Raw genomic sequence first — 19,913 nt, forward strand, 5'->3', positions numbered from 1 at the left:
GATCACAGGTATCATTTTCTGGCCCAGGCCGACTTCATTGAAGGGTAATCCCATGGACATCAGTGCACAGAGTCTGTGGCCTCTGATTACCATGTACAGTTTAGACCCCTGGGGCCTTAGCTCAGAAAGAAAATAAAGCATGATAGAAGAAAAGAAGAAATAGGTAACGACAGGTCCTATTATCAAACATGGATGGTCCTGGATGAGCCCAGTGATACCCAAAGAATTTATTTCCCCACACCAAGCACCTCCTGGCTATAGGGCAACAGTAGCCTTGACATTCAAACTCGTACCTAACTGACTGAAAGCGGGTCACCCTTTGATCTGACAGGAAAGGAGTGGAAATAACTCAGGTTGTGTGAGGAGACCCTCAGGTCAGAGCTGAGGACTGGCCGTTGGAATAGAAGGACGGCAGCCCGGCTCCTCAGCACTTGCCGAACCCCATCCGGCACCTTTGGGATTTGCGCGATGCATATTAAAATAGCCTCAAATAAAGGAAAACTTCTCAGAGGGACGTTTAGCAAATGACTGGGAAAACTACCAATAGTAAGGATAAAGTTTAAGGTCACTTAATTTAAAAGCCATCGGTGACCAATAAATCAGGGACGCCAAGCTCCATGTTCTGTGGAATGAAATTCAATTCACACATTTTGAAGAAAGAAAATATTAGTGGCTGTGAAAACGAGGCGTAGGCTCCGCGCATCAAGGGAAGGAGGGAAGTAACTGGGCCTCCGCCAGAGAGAACAGACCTTCACACCTGGTCGGTTTCATTCCCTACCTGCATTTCCCAGATGCATCAGATAATGCAAGATGAACACCGTTTACTTTTTTAAACCTTCATAATGAGAGAGAAACCTAAACAGGGCAAAGGGCTTGCCGAGGCTGAAGCGCTGTGTGCGGGGGTGAGCGAGAGGAAACGCACTGAGCAGCTGCGGGCCGGCGCTCCCGCCGTAGCGGGCGCCCACAGCTGCCGCGTGCGGGGCAGAAACGGAAGGCAGGGTTGAAGCAGGCTCAGGAGACCGTACCTGAAGGACTCCCTGACTGTTTCAGTTCGCAAGGAGTGCACAGCTCCCTGGCCAGGACGCTCACGTAGGTGATGGTGCTCTTTTTTTTTTTAATTGAAATGTATTTGACATATAACATTGTGCAGATTTAAGAATTTGACATTTAGTCTGGACGTGCCAGGACTGCTACTGAAGTATTTTTAACAGCAGTGTTTCTTGATCAGACTTTCTGGCTATATAACTGTTTCCGTTAGAATATTTTCTGCAGCAAATCACCTACTCAGGGAATATCTCGTCTCTTATAACAGCAAGTCCACAAGCAGGGGAGGCCTCTGGCTCACTGCTCATCAGGTAGGTCAGTGACGTTTCCAGGTGCAGATTCTCCCTGCCTCCCTCTGCTCTCTTCAGCTTCATCGCAAGCCTGTGATCATGAGGTGGCTGGGACAGCATAAGTCCTGGCTCACATGCGGCGGGAGAACCTGGCTTCTCTTTCTCGGGCGCCAGAAGGAGGCCTCTCTTTACCTCCCATTGGGCCGGCTGCCCTACACTAGCCCAGCTCTGAGCTGAAAAGTGGCAAACGGGGTGAGGTTGCCATGAGGACTTAGATAAACGTGTAGCAGAGTAGTTTTGAGAGAGTCAGTCCCTGCGCCCCCAGTTAATCAGCAGAATAATAGAGAGATAATCGGGGGAAAACAAGGCCAGAGACCCGGGTAATTAGGTGGTTGCGCCAACAGGCCCCATTACAGCCAAGAGATGAGCTCCTAAACTTGAACAGCAGAGAGCGGAGAGAAGAGAATAAGTTTGAAAGAGATTTAGGAAGTTTATTGACGTTTTATATATCAGTTTCACACTCAGTGTTGCTAGATAATTAAGGTCTTAGTTTAATTAAAATTAGTGTCATAAACTGCTTATTCTTTATTTCTAGTCCCTATACTGCTCAGCAACTATTGAACTTAGGTTTAAATGCTGATCTGTATTTCACTTGATTGTAAAATTCTTCAAAATGTCCATGTACATTCAGTTTTTTTGTGTGTGTCTGTGCTAATACAACATAATACTTGGCTATGAACTTAAAAACAAAACACAAAAAGAAAAAACACAAGAGTTTTACTTAGGAAAAGAAAATGACACGTCCCGTTAGAATGCCTTCTGCAATGACTCCCCCAAATCTTACCTGTGAGCCAGGTAGCTCTCCACTCCATTGGTGGTTTAGATAATTCTCCTGTGCTAGAACTTGGACCCAGGAGGACACATGGGGCCCACAAAAGGTCTTAGGACCCACCAGTGTCCAGCTGAAGGTAAAGTCATCTTGTGAAAAGTAATATTTTAGTTTAATATGGTTGTTGTAAGTCATTGAAACCTCTGATTTCTGATGGGCTGTAGATCTGATAGGCCTTTGACTCGCCTCAAGGACAGAGGAGGTGCCCTCTTCTCAGTATGGTTTCAACTGGTCACATTCTAAGCTCACATGTTTATTTGCTGGTTTGTTGCTGTTACTTTACCTTGTTTTGACTCAATGGCTCAGGACAGGCTCTTATTTTAGAGTATAACTGATCAATTTTCTATAACTCAGCTCACCGCAGATTTCTCACTGCCAGGATACTCCTCCAGAAATTCATCATTTTCAAAGAACCAGCATGACTCCAATCAAGAAAGAAAGATTAATTGTGAATTAGTGAAGAACTCTGTAATTTCTTTTAAGAAACCTCATGGGAAATGCATTCTAATGAAGTCCTTTCCGGTACTCCTTTTTCCTACTTCTTCAATAAATGATTCAATTTGACCACAAGTTGACTCTTTTATTTAAAAGCCATTTGGGGTTGACGTGGATAAATACAGAGGACTGGAGAACTGGAGGACTGCAGGAAAGTGAAGTTGAATGCCCGGTTTATCTCACGTCGGAGGAGACTGGCCTGAGTGAAGGGACTCCGTCTGGAAGGAGGAAATACTCTGATTTCAGAAGCAGGCATAATGCCAAATAGCAATAGCAAGACTACTGATCTTTCTGTGCTTTTATTTCCTCACCTATAAAACAGAAATGATAGTCCTTAGCCCACAGATAGATGCAAGGATTAAATGACAATACACCATTAAAAGGACTTAGAACAGCATCTAGTTTATGGTAATCCCTCAATGAATTATTATTATCATCTCTTATTAACTCCTATCATTATGCCTGTAGCATAATGCCATAGGACGCTAGATGGACTGTTTCATATTTTCCAAGCACTGGTGACCAGAGTCCACCTTTGAAAGCAGAAGATGTGCTCAACATTCTAAGTCCCACAAAAAACCACTTAGCTTGCTGAGAGGTGCTGTTATGGGTAGGACTGGCCCCCCTCCCCACCAAAAGGTATATTAGGGCCCTTATCCCCCATACCTCAGAATGTGACCTTATTTGGACATGGGGTCTCTATAGAGGTAAAATTAGGTCAACAGAGTGGGCCCTATTCTAATGTGATTGGCATCCTAATAAAAGGGGAAATTCAGACACAGAGAGGGACATGTATGGTGGGACAGAGTAAAGACATGTAAGAAAAACATCCTGGGACGACAAAGGACTGGAGTGATACAACTACAAGCTAAGAAATGCCAAAGATTGCCGGCAACTCACCAGAAGCTAGGAAGACAAAAGGAAGGCCCCTTCTCCTACAGGTTTCGGAGGGAGCAGGACCCCGCCGACACCATCAATTAGGACTTCCAGACGCTAGAGCAGTGCGCCAAAAAAAATTCTGGTTGTTCTAACCCACCCACTTTGTGGTACTTTGTTATAGCAGCTCTAGCAAACTGATACGGGTGACTTTTCACTATAATGACACGATATTCCTCCCCACTCCCTGGAGGATGTTGGGATTATGAAGGGAGATTCCCCTCAGGTCAGCGTCCTGCAATAGGAGGGTGGCATTTGGATGGTGCTGCTCTGAGGCTGAGCAAGAGGACAACCAGATGTCAAGCCTGTGAGTGTCTACAGGAAGAACCCCATCCATTCCCCATCGAAAGCCTTTGAGACCGAGGTAAGACATGCAAGTCCAGGACCTGTCTTTCCCAAGTATCAAATCATTACAAGATTCTGACGACCAATATTTTAACCTATTTTCAATCTTTGTACAAATTACAGAGTGTAATTTACTATTTGGCTGTCTTTGTAAACAGTGACTACAGAGCCTATATTTTCATTTTGTCCCAGCATGAAGGCATTTTCTTATATAATTTTTTATTATTTTTCTTTGTCGGACTTTTTGAAAGTCTTGACCTTATATTTGCATAGGAGCACCAAATAGTTTCTTGAAACCCATCGAAATGGAGCTGCATGGCTCTGGGAGACTTTATAGGCTTTATTCTTTTATACCCTCCAAGGACGGACTATCAATCCAATTTCTAAATATCCAATTCAAAGGAAACCTTCGGAAGAAACTGTTTCCTTCTCCATCCTTCATAAGTCCATCTTAGAAATACAAGTTAGATTTAGAAACGTTTGCATTTATTTGGGGGCCGGAAGAAACTAGGCATTCAAATTTGAGAATTCTAGAACTTCAACAGATTTACCTCTGTATACCTTGGTTCCCTTTAATGTTTTTTTCTTGGAAAGTATGCAGGTCCAGAAGATGTAATGCTTCAAATAAAAAAGACCACAACCCGGCCGGGCGTGGCTCAGTGGTTGAGCATCGGCCTAGGATCCAGGCGATCAGGGTTTGATTCCCAGTTAGGGCACATGCCCGGGTTGAGGGCTCAATCCCCAGTCGGGGGCGTGCAGGGGGCAGCTGATCAATGACTCTCTCATCTTTGATGTTTCTATCTCCCTCTCTCCCTCTCCTTTCCTCTCTTTGAAATCAGTAAAGATATTTATTATTTTTTTTTAAAAGATCACAATTCCTACTGACATCCTAGCATGTTCATGGATTCCCTAGGCCCAGCTCTCAATTCACAAGGACTTTCACAAGAGGGGAAAGAACTAATTCTAATAATAAAATTTTTTAAATAACAAGGCAAGTTGAAGATTATATGCACTGCTTTTTATCCACAGAGAATGTAGAAAAATGTACCCATTCAATGGAAAAAATTATATGCACACCATTGCCCTAAGCTTTCTATGAGCCAGGCCTTCTCCAGGAGAGGACAAGTCATCGTGTTTATTGGGCGCCCTGTGCTAATTTGCATGAGTAGGACTCCAAGTTCTCCCTTTAGATAAAAAAGAGCCATAGATGTCATGTCATGCTCTATTTGGGGCAGGTGGGGATACCAAGGAAGGAAACAAGTCCCCACTTGTCCATCCAGATACATTTTCTGCTTTTAGAGCAGTCAGGTAACTGGTAATGTTTTCTGAGAATTGCACGGGTATTGCACAGGAATTTTTCCATTTCTAGTGGGAGTGGGGTTCTTGCCATATCTTGAGAAAAAGAATTTTGTAAGACTTGCACAGGAGAATGAGATGTGGTAAGAAGGTTTATTCACATGAAATTATTTCCCTCAGGTTGCAAGGTCCGATTTCCCTTAAACCAGTCCTGGAAAATGTGCAGCTGGGGCTTCAGCAGAGCTAGAAGCAAAGCCAGTGTCCAAAGTTTCTGTTCCATGGTGGAGTTGAGTCTGGCATAGCACGGGGCTAGTCACAGTCCATCACTCCACTGTGTGGGGTCCACAGGGCCGTGAAACATGGGTGAATGCGATGGAGCTCAACCCCTGTAACAGGAGAGCCAGGAACTCAAGAGGGAGAAGTGCTATTGTTGAGAAGCTTATGCGTCTCAGACTCACGTCCTCGCAGTGGCCGCATCTACCCTGGCCGATGCCCTGCTCCCCGGTGTGACTGCCAGGTGCTACCTTGCCTGTGGCATTCAGACCTTACCGGGCCTGCGTCTCTTCCCAGCGACTTGTGGGGAACAGACCTGGAGAGTCCTAAACGGCAGCTTCATGGGAAAGCTGTACAAGTGGCATGCCTGTGTTATCTGGCTTTCCCTTTGCTCCTTTCCTGTTACTTAATAACTGGGTTAATTAATTACAACGGTATCAGTAAGACTGATGGAACATTCAAATGGGATAGTTCCAGGGACATTTAATACAGGATGTTCCTCCAAAATGTGAGCAGGGTGTAGAGAAATCCCAATATGGTAACAGGAAATAAAAACTTTACGCTGCACTGGCTAATCATGAAACAGAAATAGAAGAAAATGTACTAACGAGCTGGTAAAGGAACTCACATCCTGACAGTTTCCTTGTATGCATGTTGCAGTTGCAGCTAGTTCCTGCCTGACACAAGAATTTGGGCAAGCGACTAACGGGAATGGTTGCTGAATGACAGGAGCAGTAAAGCTGCCGATGGAGCAATGAAGCCGCGTGAGCAAGGGTTCCTGTTTCTCCCCCGGGAGGCTGGGCGGCCCGGCTTGCACGCCGCTGTGCACACTACCCCTGACGCCCAGCTCCTCCTGCGTCCGCTGCCCACCGAGCACAGCCCTGTCTTCTCCAGACACCACTGAATTGGTTGATGCCCGGGGTGATTACAGTGGTGACTACAGGGAGTAATATAGGTGGGGAAGCTGAGCCCTACACCATTTTACCAAGAAGCACTTTGGATCTTTCAAACCTATAAACCAACAGAAACCAGTGTGCTCGATCTTTCGGGAAAAGCAAGCCCTGGGGAAGAAGAGGCAGAGTCAGCCTGCGGCAGAGCAGAGTGAGTACATTTAATCTGATGGTTTCCGGGGGCACCCCCGGGGAGGCCGAGAAGGCTTGTCTGCCACATGAGACTCATGGTAACGCTGGGGGTGGGGGAGAGCCCATGGCAGGGTTTACTGTACCAGCTTTCGGGGGTCTGCTCCAAAAAGAGAGAAAGAAAAAGAATTCAGTCTGGTTAACACTTTGCTTTCGGCCCTGTCGTGCCCTGATCAGGGCCCCAGCCCTGCCACGCCAGGCTTCGGACCTACACAGACATGAGCCAATCAAGGAATTCTGTTTGAAGCGCTGAATTTATCGTTTGCGACACAAAGGGCTGTCCTTTAAGAAAAATCATGACTACTTTGCAGCCAGAGAGATTCTTCATTATCTCTACTTCATAGGACCCTAAATTGGAAATAATGAAACTTCTTTATCTTTAGTTACCTTCTCTATAAAACAAGAACAGTAGTATGTTATCTCCCCCACAGGGTTATTATAAAAATTAGAGACTATGTGTATGCAGATCTGTGAGAGCAGCTTATAAACAAACTAGTTAAAGTGACATGATACCAAGTTACTTACCAGATACTCAGGGGTAGCTCTTATAATTATAACTAATAAATATTGTCCCTGTTGCTTAGGACCTTAGAACCTTACAGAGGAGACAACCATGGGGATAGAGTGTTTCAGTAAATACACGTATGTGGGTTCATGGTGCTCAGGAGAGTGCAAGTGGTGTCTGAAGAACAGGAAAATAGATTATAAATCCCACCTGATGAAACGCCTCGAAGAACGCACTGTCTCGGGTGGAACTCAAGTGTGCGTGGGAAGGCACTTGAGAATGTTCCTCAGCTGAGAGCCCTGCCCATGGGCCCTTTCACCAGAGGGGCCCGCTTCTTGAGTGTTCCTGAGGATGTGCTGTCCCATCCTGTCTTCAAATCTATTTCTGTTGTGCTCCCTATATGGGATCTGTGAGTCATTGCCTTTACCTAAGGTTTATTTAAAAGTTGCTTCCAGGTCTGTTACTACAATTCAGTTTAAATTTTTCTCTAAATTTCCTGAATGAAATTTAAGAGTTCCGAATCCAAATGAAAATATACAGTGGAATAAGCAAAGTAAATTTAACTTACTTTGTGTATCTAAAAAATATATATATAAGTAATTCTAAAACCAGACCAGAATTCACAAGTGACCTAGAAATTGAGCAGCATGAGACCCCTAGTGAATATACTCTGCCCTGATAATGGGCTTCCTTGGAGATAAGGGTCTCCATTTAGCAAATATTTATATGACTGGGACCCAGGGGAATTCATGTCCATGCTCCCAGCCTCTGTTTCCTTTCTTGCAATTGAGAGAATGGACTCGCTGCTCTCCAGGAGACGCTCCATCTCTGCAATGCTGAAGTACCTCTATGTGCAGAGGAATGTAAACGTTAGTGCACAGGTGAGGGACAACTCTATTGCATTTGTATTTTAACAGCATGAACTCGATGACTTCAACAAGCCCCGTGGCCAATTCTGTGTTTGTGGCTGTACCCCACGGGGAATATCCTGTGATCCCTGGGAGCATGTCTCAAGTGCCCCCATATCTACTCAACCAGCCCCAAGTCTACCTAATGCCTGGGAATCTACCTGGTTTGAAGTCGCCTATTTCTACACAACCTGCCCAGAGATCCTTGAAAGAGGGCAGAGTTTTAGGGGTAAGTGAGATTTCACTGTATGCATGGGGCCACATGGCTGGAATCAGGAAGAAGGTTTGGAAATACAGAAACTCCAAATCCAGCAAGTGGGGCTGGAGCTGACCCAGCCTTGCCAAACTCAGGTCTATTAAGAAGCTCAACTGTGCAGCAGTATCAGGGCCTCCATGTGGGACTTTGTATTTTCTATCTTAGGCATTTTAGGAAAGAGAAAGAAAAGCAACAAAGAAGTAAATTGGAATGTTGGTCCTGTTGCCAGAATCCATGTACCCACCTATACTGCTCAGAGTATGGCCAATCGATATAATCTGTATGGAGGACTATACACATCTGCCAAATTTGAAAACACCCAATAATTCAATTTCTGAGACTTTGTCCTGTAGATATACCTGTGTACATGAGAAATACAACATCTATAAGGTTATTTATTGCAGCATGGTTTGTGATAGTGAAACCAGTCCAAATGACCCTCAGGTTCTTTTGCCTGCCTACACAAAGCCAAACACAGGACACAGTTGCCGATGGAAGGAAAATGATTTATTCAGGTGTTGACTGCCAGACAAGATGGCAGGCACATGCCTTAACAACCATCTTAACACCTCAGGGTAGGCAAAAGCCTTTTATAGGGGATTGTGGAAAGAGGGGACTTACTAATTCTGGCAATGTGCCAGGTTCACATTCCAGCTATCAAGTAGTTTCAATGCTCTGTTTTGTGTCTGTCAGCGTCTAGCATTGTTTTCTCTTTCTGTGGGTTTTATTTCTGGGGCAAGATGTTGTAGACCTAGCCAGCCATCAGCATCTACTACAGTCCTGTGTTAGAGCCAGTGAAAAGGGAAACTGGAACTGCTGCTGCCTATAACTGAAACTGTAACATGCTTAAATATGAAACTATTAATATTTTAGACTATAAGGTTTATTAGTATATTCTTAATTTTATTCCTAATTAGTTAGTTAATTAGATGTGAAGTTTTTTATACCCTATACCCTTTTCCTACAATAAGAAAAGAATGGAAACAACCAAAACATTCATCAGTACAATACTGGTTAAATCCATGTATTATATATCTAAAGAGTGAAATGTTGTGGAGCTGTAAAAACAAAGCTCCTTGCCCTGGTTGGTGGGGCTCAGTTGTTTAGTGTCCTATGCACTGAGAGGCTGCAGGCTCGATTCCCAGTTAGGGGGCATGAATGAGGCAGCCAATTGATCTTTCTCATTGATATTTCTTTCCTTCTACCTTCCACTCTTTCTAAAGTCAATGAAAGCATATTTTTAAAAAAAATACAAAATAGCCCTGGCTGGTGTGCCTCAGTGGTTAGAGCATTGGGCCATTTACCAAAGTGTCATGAGTACAATTCCTGCTGAAGGGCATGTACCTGGGTTGCGGGTTTGCTCCCCACTCCTGGCTGGGGTGGGAAGGGAAAGCAACCAGTCAATGTCTCTCTCTCATCCATGTTTCTCTCTCCCTCTCTCTGTCTCTCTCACACACTCCCTCCCTCTCACTCTCTCTGAAAAGCATAAAAAAATATCCTCAGGTGAGAATTAACAAAACAAAAATACAAAATGTCTTCTTTAGGAAATAATAATAAAGCTCCTTAACTCCTTGTTAATGATATGGATATATCCCTAGCTATATAATTAATGAGAAAGATTTGGGGCAGACATTTTGTACAATTTGATACCATTTGTGCAAATTTAAGGAAATAATATACTTGTATTTGGGGCCATTTTTGTAGTACACACACACACACACACACATATATATATATATATATGGATGTATATATACCATTTGGACAAGAATATATATTAGTTTCCTAGAGCTGCCATAACAAAGTACTTCCAATGGAGTGGCTTAGAACAGCAGAAATTTACTGTCTCACAGTTCTGGAGGCCAGAAGTTTGTAACCAAGTTATCCAAGGGACCATGCTCCCTCCAAAGGCTCTAGGGGAGGATCTGTTCCAGGCCAGTCTCCTAGCTTCTGGTAGGTCCTTGGCTTATGGCAGCTTGACTCCCATCTTGTCATTCTCTTGGGTGCACATGTGTCTCTTCTCATGGCATTCCTTTAAAATGATAGCTGTCAGATAGGAACCACCCTATTCCAGTATACTTCATATTACCTAATTACATCTGCAGCAAACTTATTTCCAAATGAGATCCCATTCTGAGGCACTGGGGACTTGAACTTCAAAATGTAAATTTGAGCCTTGGCTGGTGTTTCTCAGTGGTTAGAATGTGGGCCCATGCAATGAAGGGTTGTGGGTTTGATTCCTGGTCAAGTCCACATACCTGGGTTGCAGATGTAATATCCAGCTCTGATTATGGCTCATGTGGGAGGCAGCCAATTGATGGGTCTCTCTCACATCGATGTTTCTCTCTCTCTCTCCCTCTCTCTCTGCCCACAACCCCCCTCCAGTCCATTCCCTCTATAAATCAATGGAAAATATATCCTGGCGTGAGGATTAACAAATATATATATAAATTTGATGAGTGAGAGTCAGAAACAATTAAATCCATAACAGTATCCCAAAGAAATAAAAGATGAGCACAAAGACTTATCTAGAAAGATGTTCATTGCAGTGTTGTTTATAATATGGAGACATATTATACCTGCCCAGTATCACTGTTCCAAGTAATCCACAGAACATCATCAGCACAATGGAATCTGGGCAATCCTTAAAAAGCATATGTTTAAAGAATACTTAATACCATGGAGAGTGTTTGTGATGAAATATTAAGTTAAATATGTAGAGCCATTTTGAATTATTAGTGTATATATTTGAAAAAATAACGGAAGGTTTTATACACCAAAATTTAAGTGGTTGTTTTCTTTGAGTGGGAGGAAATTATGGGAAGTGTTTTTCATTTTTATATTTTAAATATGACTTTATTGACCAAAAAACCAAAATGTTTAATAAAATAAAAAAGAGACACAAGGGAACAGGGGTCAAGATCTAGCCTCAAAAACAAAGGTCTCAGCCTGTGTCTCCCCTGACAGGCCATCCAGATCCTGATTGGCCTCATACACATCGGCCTCAGCAGTGTCTTGGGGGTCATCCTGTTCTTTCCCTACACAGCTGTCTCATTCTATGGAGGCTATCCCTTCTGGGGAGGCATTTTGGTAAGTAATGTGAGTCACCCTGCAACTGAGCTCCAGAAAGTGCCAACACACTCAGGCCCACCTTGTCAAGTTTTGTACTTTATTGCAGAAGCTTTCCAGCCAAAAGAGCACATGGGCTGTGAACCCACCTCGGGCCTTATTCACCAAGAACATTAGTCTGCTTGGGCGGCCAGAACAAAGACCACAGACTGGGTGGCTAAACAACAGACATTTGTAATCTCCTAGTTCTGGATGTCTGAAATCCAAGGTCAAGGTGTCGGCAGGGTTGTTTCTTCTGAGGCCTCTCTCCTTGGCTTGTAGGTGGTCATCTTTCTCCCTGTGTCTTCACATGGTCTTCCCTCTGCCTGTGTTTGTGCCCTAATATCTCCTTTTATAACAACACCAGTCATATTGGATTAGGGCGAACCCATATGACCTCATTTAACCTTAATCACTTCTTTAAAGGCCCTATTTTCAAATAAAGATGGTCTTTAACTTATGGTAGGGTTACAGCTCAATAACCCATCATAAACTGAAAATATCCAAAGTAAAAAAATGCAGTAAATGCTACACTGTAGAGAATGGGTTGTTTACCCTCGTGATCACCTGGCTGACGGAGAGCTGAGGCTGGCTGCTGTTGTCCGATATCACCAGAGTATCTTACTGCATATCGCTCACCCAGGAAAAAGTCAAAATTCAAAATCCAAAGAGCAGGTTCTACTGAATGCACATAGCTGTCACACCATTGTAAAGTCAAAGAGTCCTAAGTCCAACCATTGTGAGTCTGGAGACACCTACACAGACACATTCTGAGGTCCTGGGTGTTAGGCCTACAAAAGATGGATTATGAGGAGTCAAAATTCAGCTCATAATACCAAGTGACAGCCCTGTAAGGCGCAATCACCCCAGAGTGGGCACCTTTACTAATTAGCCCCCCTGGGAGTCAGGAAGCCTTTTCCTAGTTCATCAGCCCAGCACTCAGGTGTTGTTCACCCCAGGCCCACAGCCAGGGCTCCAGCAGAAAACCCTTTCCACCGTGGTTAAGAGTGGCTGCCCAGCCCCAGAACAGTCCTTAAGCAGTGGGGACTCCACCTGGAGTCTGTAGATGGGCTCAAGTCCCCCTTGTGGCAAAATATTTGGTACATTCAATGTTGTCATTTTGTTTCTTCTGGAAAAGGCCATAGTTTTTATCCCATTCTCAGGGTGATCTGGAACCCCTTACAAGGTTACGAACCACAGTTCCTTTCTCCTCTCCAATGCATTGCCTTTATGATTCTTTTGCATCCTCCTGAGTGTCCTCCCTTCTCCACATACACACACATGCACACACACACACACACACGCACACGCAATCCCTCCTTCACCTCCCCTCCACCCCTCATATCCGTTTTCTCCCCTCTGTAACACAGCCTGTGTCTCGGCTCACACACCCATCTGCAACTCAAGGCAACTGACCTCACAAATACCAAACTCCAGAGTAACCTGCACATCAGCCAAGTCACATTCTCCCATGAGATTTAAATCAAATAGCCCAGAGTTAACCCCCACCCTCACACACGGCATCTGCGAAATGCCAGGGCTTGCCGTCTGGGAGCATCTTTGTCTGAGCACCTGCTCTCTCCCATCCCATTTGTCTCGCCCTCTGAGGCTGAGGTCTCCTCTCAGTTCTGCACAGGCCCAGACTTGGGTCTCAGCCAACCACAGACACCTGTGTCTGTGTAACAGCCTTCGGTGGAGTTTGGGGCAAGGGGAAGACTAACACCACAGGCAGAAAAGAGCTGCCATGGTGCGTTAGAGTCTCTTAAGACATCTCAGGTGCCTTGCTGGCCATGTCCATTCACCAGGCTGCTCGGGTCCCATCAGCCCTCAGGACACCACCCTCCTTTTTCCAGTTTTTGGAAGAGGAAATATACACTTAGAGAAATTCATAACCTACCCAAGATCACATGAGTTTCAAGCTCGGCTTTAAAACGAGGTCTGCTGGATCCTAAAATATTAATTATCCCAATCATTGCCCTGCCAAGTGGTGCATTCATGAGCTTATTCAATATTCATTCATTCTTTTCCCGGAGGCGAGCAGGAGTTCCAATTAGAGGAACCTAGCTAGTGAGAGAGAATTCAGGTGTGACCAGAATCGCAGAAGCCTGAAAGTGGGGCCCTGACCTCTGACCTCTCTCTAATCCCCCCCTCTCTCTTCTGTGCCAGTTCATCATTTCAGGATCCCTCACAGTGGCATCCGAAAAGCAGCCAAATTCTTCTTGCCTGGTAAGTGGCACCTGAGACAGGCTCCCCCCGCTGCGGGCCTGTGGGAGACACACAAAGGGGGGGAAGCAGCCCGCACGACCCCTCCTCAGCCTTGCACCTGCGTGTAACCAGACGCGGGGCGCTGACACGCGTGCTCGCTCACACTCACTCACACGGCCCACGAGCCTGGCCAGAGTCACGGTGGGAGAGGGTGCAGAAGATTCGGGAAAGCTAGGGCAGTACAGCCGCGTTCAGAGAGGCATCGGGTGTGGAGAGACAGAGGATCACTTTGCCAAGAGGATCTCACAGGAGGGGGCACAAAGCTGCCAGGGGCACAGGCCTGCCCTCCGCAGAGCAGGCCCTAGGCCGGCGCCAGGCATTCTGCAGGGGCAGGGGGCTCGGGCAGCGGCTTCCCGGGGAACCCCGCTAACCAAGCTCTGCGAGTCAACATGGGCCCGCGAGGCTTAGTGTCCCTCTACCAATGGCCCAGAAAGTGCCTGTTTCTTTCACAGCAGGTTATCTGGGGCAGGGAGCCTTAGGATGGCCAAGTCCTGCGCCAGCTGAGATCTATCTGAAAATCTCCAAGGGGGCTCACTCCTGGGCATGCTTTTCTGCACTCGGCCCCGGAACCATGGAGATCAGACTCAGTCCCCTGCCCATCTCCTGTAGGATAAATGAGTCAGGTGTTTGCCAAAAATTATTCTTGGGGATACTTGTCCCACGAGATACTTTCTGAAAATGGTTAGGTAAACTTTGGGGGAAAATCTCTATTTAGTAGTCCCCTCTGTGGAAGAGCCATAATCCTTGTTAAAGGCTCTGAGAAGTCCTGTACAAAAGACCTGTTTAACTTTGTGCAACTCAAGTGTTTACAGATTTAACTTACCACCAAACCTGTTTAGCACAGAGCACCTCTTTACTTGCTGCAGAACTAGGGTTCCACCAATTCACATTAAGAAACACTTGTTGACCTTAAATTTTTCTATAAAGGTAGCTGAGGCATTTTTATAAACAACTGGAAAAAATTCTTTAATTGTGTTTTGATATTCAAATATTTCTTTAATTAGCAAGGCTATAACAAAGAATTCCAAGGTTATTTTTCTTATCCTATGGGCTGTCTTCACAAGAAGTATGTAAGGTAAATAAAAGCCCAAAAACTAGAGCTTCCCAATATAAAACAAACCAAAAAAAACACATTTGTTGAATCTCTACGCACCTCAGCTACAACTGTTTTCGTCTCCCACACTGACCCTCTGTGTCTTCTTCAGCTGAATGGAAGCTTGGGCTTGAATATTTGCAGTGCAATCTGTTCAGTGGTTGGAATCATGCTCTTCATCACAGATTTGTGTATCAACCCCTCATATATCTACCACCAATACTATCCTTACTTGGTTGTGGTGAGTATCACACTTGATCGATGCTCCTCTGGGCTCCAACTTAGCTGTGTTTAGGAAATCATTGGAAAGGGCCTGACCACCAAGCTTCTTCACCAAGCCCCAAAGAAAACAGAGGTGCTGTCACAGTCAGAACAGAGTTTCAAGTCCCTGACCTGTAGCTGTTTTGCTGTGTTACTCTACCCGTGTTACTTTTCTTAGTCTTAGTTTCTGTCTTTACAAAACACTGCCTACCTTTGACATTGTTGGGAGACTTAAACGCAATCATCCATATAATGCACAGGTACCCACCAACCTGTACTTGTAATGGGCCTTCCTGCCCGTTACTGTGGACAAGGGCTCAGCCAAGATGTGCAGAAAGGGTGGGAGAGGGAATATTTTAGGCTTTGCAGGCCATCTGGTCTCTGCAGCAAGTACTCAACCCCGTATGAAAGCAGCCATAGAAAAAGCATAAACGAATGAGCCGTCTCCTGCTATGGACCAGGGCCATCCAATAGGAACCTAATGTAAGCCACCTGTGTGAGTTTACGTTTTCTAGTCACCACATTACAAACTGAAAAAAGTGACAGGTGAAATCAATTTTAATAATATATTTATTTAACCCAATAGATGCACTATGTCACTTCAATATGTAGTCCGTGTAAGAAATTGTTAATTCAACATTTTGCATTTTCGGTGCCACATCTTTAAGATCCAGTGTGTATTCTGCATTTACACCACCTCTCAAGTGCTCGGGGACACATGGTACAGATCAGGAAGTGCAGTCATGGACGAGTCCCGTGTAAGCTCAGTGTCGCCCTCCGCACAGCAGCCCTGCCCTCTCTGCCCCTCAAGGTTGTCACGCCCTGTGCTCCTCCCCCCCCTTGCCCCCACCTCTCTTCCACATCACTTTCCCCCCTTTGCTAGAGCTTTTCCATCAGCATCTAAACACACTTGTGTTTCTTCCATCTTCAAAAACAAACCTTCTCTCAGTTACTGCAGCTACCACCCCATTTCTCTGGCTCTCTCTGCAGAAAAGTCCTTAAAAGAATTGCCTGCTCATTGCCTCCAGTTCTCCCCTCCCATAATCTCTCTTGACCCCACTCGAACCATACTTTCAGCCCCACTTGTCCGAAAGCCTCCCCTGCTCAAGGCCCTCTGTCATTCCTCCTCCTTGGTGGACTTCTGGTGGCTTCCAGGCCCTGCAGCTGGTGTTCCAGCTCCCACGCTGGTGCTCCCTTCTCTGTCCCCTTTGCTGGGACTTATAATTCCCCCAGTTTCTCAGGCTGAGTCCTCCGTCTTCCTCCGTTAAAACCACATTTGACAGGACGAGCATCATTTGTAAAAGCTTCCGTGATTCCTTGACGAAGACACATCCTGCCCGTCCCTTTGCCGGGACCTGTCCCACCCCATGTCACTGAATCTTCTACTGAGAATGAAACTCTCTCCTCAGTGCCCCAAGGCACTATTTTTGGCTCTTTTATAGCTCTTACCACATCCCATTTGAGTTGCAATTATCAACATCTGTATCTGCCGCCCTCACTAGATCGTGCCTGTTGGGATGCTTTCTCAGCCTTTCCTACCAAGCGGATGTTGGATAGACGCTTGCTAAATCGAGGGGGAAGAGAAGGACAGTGGAAAGGAGGGGTCTCTCCATAAGGGAGGCTTCCCTGGGCGCCTAGCTGTCACCAACGCCGTTTTTGAAATCATGATTGACAGACATTTGTTTGGTACCTCCCACGTGCCATGCACTTCCACTTTCTTATTATTCTCTGCTGTAATTGGAATCCGAGTGGTCATCAGGGTCATTGATACCTTGTCCCTTTACGATTAAAGTGGATTCTGCCCAAACTCTCTCCCCAGATACAGTGGGAGACCCCATTCTCCTGAGCACCTTGGAGAAGAGCAGAGGAAGGGCTTAGTGCCCCCTGATGCTCCTGTGAAATCTCCTCCTGCTGGATTAGTTCCATTTGAGGATCTTTAACTCTTTTCCCAAGCTAAAGACAGCCCCAGTTGTTTCTCTCCACAAAATGCCACTGCCACATGCCAGGAAGGTGGTTTCAGTGGCCAGCTTTCCCTAAAGGCTCAGAGGGACAGTCGAGCTACCTGCTGACGCCCTGGGGTTAGGCGTCCCTGTTTTGCAATGTCTTGATTTCCCACGGGAGCCTTTTCCTGCAGGCCCCACCTTCCCGGCATGTTGCTCAGTCCTCTCTTCTCCGTTTCTTCTCTGTGGCTTTTCAATACTCCCAAATTTTTATTCACTTCTTATACAGAAGAGTTTCACTGTCTGACCCCAGACCCCAGCCTTAGGTCTTGTCCCCTGTGCCTGAAACAAGTTATCAAGGTGTTTCCCTATACAGTGACTATTCTTACCCTTTGAGAACACAGGTAGTAAGTGTTAAAATAATATTTTACAAACACACTTGACCCTCACAAAAACCTGGGGAGATATTTTCTCCACTGAGCCAAGATTATGGGACTTCCTCAAAGTCTTAGTCATAGTCCATTGAAGATCCACACTTTGAGCCAGACCTCAGTTTCCCAAAGCCAAACTCATGACCTCCCTGTCCCTTCTGGTTCCAGAATCCTGGAATTCCTACCTCTGCGGTGCTGATGATATTTAGCCTCTTGGAGTTCTGCATTTCGTCCACGGCTGCCCACTTTGGTTGCCTTCTGGTCTGCTATGCACACAACAATGTGAGTCCAGAGGCTCCTCAGTGGGTGGAAAGATGCCCCAAAGAGGGTGGGAACTAGAGGGGTCTTCAGGCTTCCCCTTCCTGCCCAGGAGCAGGGGGAGCTCTGGAATGTCTAAAGGCCTTTGTGCATTCCCGGTTCTCACGAGTGCACCTCCTGGGCCTGTCTTTTCCAGGGGCCCTTGGTCATCCCAAACATCTACGTGACAAACCCAGTGGCCAATCCAGAACCAGTGAACTCATTGCCACATTCCAATGAGATACAGGACTCCCAATAAAGCCAAAGGTTCTAGAAGCATCTTTCACTAGGACCAATAGAAGAACTCACCTTTCTGGGCTTCTGAAACTCGGCTTCTTCCTTCCCTGACAAACTAAGGAAAATGTCTGTCTCCAACTGAAGGGACACTGGACTTCATTCACTTCAGCCTGGTAAATTGTGCTGTTCCTCTAATAAAAAGGAGCCAGGACTTTAAAGTGGATTTGAGCAAAGAGGTCCTCCCTCAGGCATCCACCTGTGGGATGTCACATGCACAAATTCATGCGCTTTCCCCTCTGAGCTTTTGAGTTAGAAGAATAAATCTCTAGACAGCCCAAGCTCCATTCTCCCGCTCATTCACTCACTGAATAAATATTCACTGAGCATTTGGCGTGTTCAAGCCTCTATTCATGGCAGGAGGAGGGTGACCATGGGTGAACACACAAAGATCTTGACTTCAAACAACTTCTGCCTCACAGGGTAGTACAACATGCAGGCAGTTTTCTCTGAGAGAAGGCATAACATGGGGACATGTGGAGAGAGATCAGAGAGGGAAACGATTTATTCTGGCAGTAATGAGGAACGCAGAGAACAAGCCTGGTGGAGAAAGCAGCATTTGTTGGGGCATTAAAGGAGAGAGTGGGGTCTTTGTTATTGTCTTTTAGTGCAAAAAGAAACCACAGTATGGGGAAGACCTATGAAGACAGTCATCCACTAAATTATTAGGTGTTTTTTTAATATGTACTCTTACCACCCATGCAATAGTACTCAACAACAAACATAAACATTGTGTTAAGATATCTTCCAAAGTTATGAGGCTATTATATGTTCATTTACCAAAGGGTAGGGACTCATTCAATGAAAAATGGCTATGTCTATAACTTCTAGATGTGCACACTTTCATTTAAATATTGTTATCCATGATGGCCAATCGGTTCCTGAAAGGTTACCTGCTGACAGATTATAGCAATAATCTCTAAAATCCAGGTGCCATCAAATTTTCCTTTGCTGCACAGCCTGGAAATGATGTTCTTTTTTATTATTATTATTACTAAATAAAGAACATGATTTTACTCTTGTAAATATTTATAGGCTCTGACTTTACCTAAGAAATTTTCTCTCAAGGGCTTGCTGTTCAGAGTTCTGTCTCCTGTACCTGCATCTTCTCTGACCAGAGAGCCTTTGGCTGCCCTTAAGCTAGTCAGGAATGGCTGAGGTTCCAAGGCATCCAGTGGTGCCACACTTATTCAACATGGTACTGGAAGTCCTAGCCACAGCAATAAGACAAGAAGAAGAAATAAAAGGCATTCAAATTGGATAAGAAATAAAACTGCTCTTACTTTCAGATGACATGATACTGTATTTAGAGAGCCCTAAAGAATACACAAAAAACTACAAGAACTGATTAATGAATTCAGTAAAGTAACAGGATACAAAATAAATATACAGAAATCAGTTGTAATTTTATATACCAACAATGAACTGACAGAAAGGGAAATTAAGAAAACATTTCCATTCATAATTCCTTCAAAAAGAATAAAAACCTTGGAATAAATTTAACCAAGGATGTGAAAGACCTGTACTTAGAAAATTATAAGATACTGAAGAAAGAAATTGAAGAAAATACAAATAAGCAGAAGCATATAGCATGTTCATGGATTGGAAGACTTAACATCATTAAAATGTCCATACTACCCAAAGCAATCTATAGATTCAATGCAATTCCTATAAAGATACCAAGGGCATATTTCACAGAATGAGAACAAGTATTCCAAATATATATAGGGACCACAAAAGACCCCAAATAGCAATGGCAATCTTGAGAAAGAACAAAGTTGGAGGAATCATGCAACCTGATATCAAACTATAGTGCTAGGACATAATAATCAAAACAGCATGGTACTG

General features: G+C 44.8%; 1 protein-coding gene across 3 annotated transcripts; it reads left to right on the forward strand.

The window, feature by feature from the left end:
• Positions 1–3,200: 3,200 nt before the first annotated feature.
• On the forward strand, positions 3,201–18,840 carry LOC308565423 (membrane-spanning 4-domains subfamily A member 8-like). Of its 3 annotated transcripts, XM_081154580.1 has the most exons (8): positions 3,201–4,018; positions 6,229–6,669; positions 8,130–8,349; positions 11,344–11,466; positions 13,651–13,710; positions 14,955–15,083; positions 17,643–17,756; positions 17,929–18,838. In XM_081154580.1, the coding sequence occupies exons 3-8, from the start codon at positions 8,131–8,133 to the stop codon at positions 18,028–18,030; spliced, it is 747 nt and encodes a 248-aa protein (XP_081010706.1). In that variant the 5' UTR covers positions 3,201–4,018; positions 6,229–6,669; position 8,130; the 3' UTR covers positions 18,031–18,838. The 3 variants fall into 3 exon arrangements, with proteins under 3 accessions (XP_081010706.1, XP_081010708.1, XP_081010707.1); XM_081154582.1 differs by lacking the exon at positions 11,344–11,466 and having other exon boundaries at positions 17,929–18,840; XM_081154581.1 differs by lacking the exon at positions 3,201–4,018 and having other exon boundaries at positions 6,074–6,669.
• The last annotated feature ends 1,073 nt before the right edge of the window (positions 18,841–19,913 follow it).

Source organism: Miniopterus schreibersii (assembly GCF_964146895.1).
Source record: "Miniopterus schreibersii genome assembly, chromosome: 12".
Taxonomy (NCBI): Eukaryota; Metazoa; Chordata; class Mammalia; order Chiroptera; family Miniopteridae; genus Miniopterus; species Miniopterus schreibersii.

Coding starts and splice junctions, on each gene's coding strand:
- LOC308565423 (XM_081154580.1), top strand. CDS start 8,131: ATGAACTCGATGACTTCAACAAGCCCCGTGGCCAATTCTGTGTTTGTG. Junction 13,711..14,954: donor AGCCAAATTCTTCTTGCCTG/GTAAGTGGCACC, acceptor TGTCTTCTTCAG/CTGAATGGAAGCTTGGGCTT. Junction 17,757..17,928: donor TCTGCTATGCACACAACAAT/GTGAGTCCAGAG, acceptor TGTCTTTTCCAG/GGGCCCTTGGTCATCCCAAA.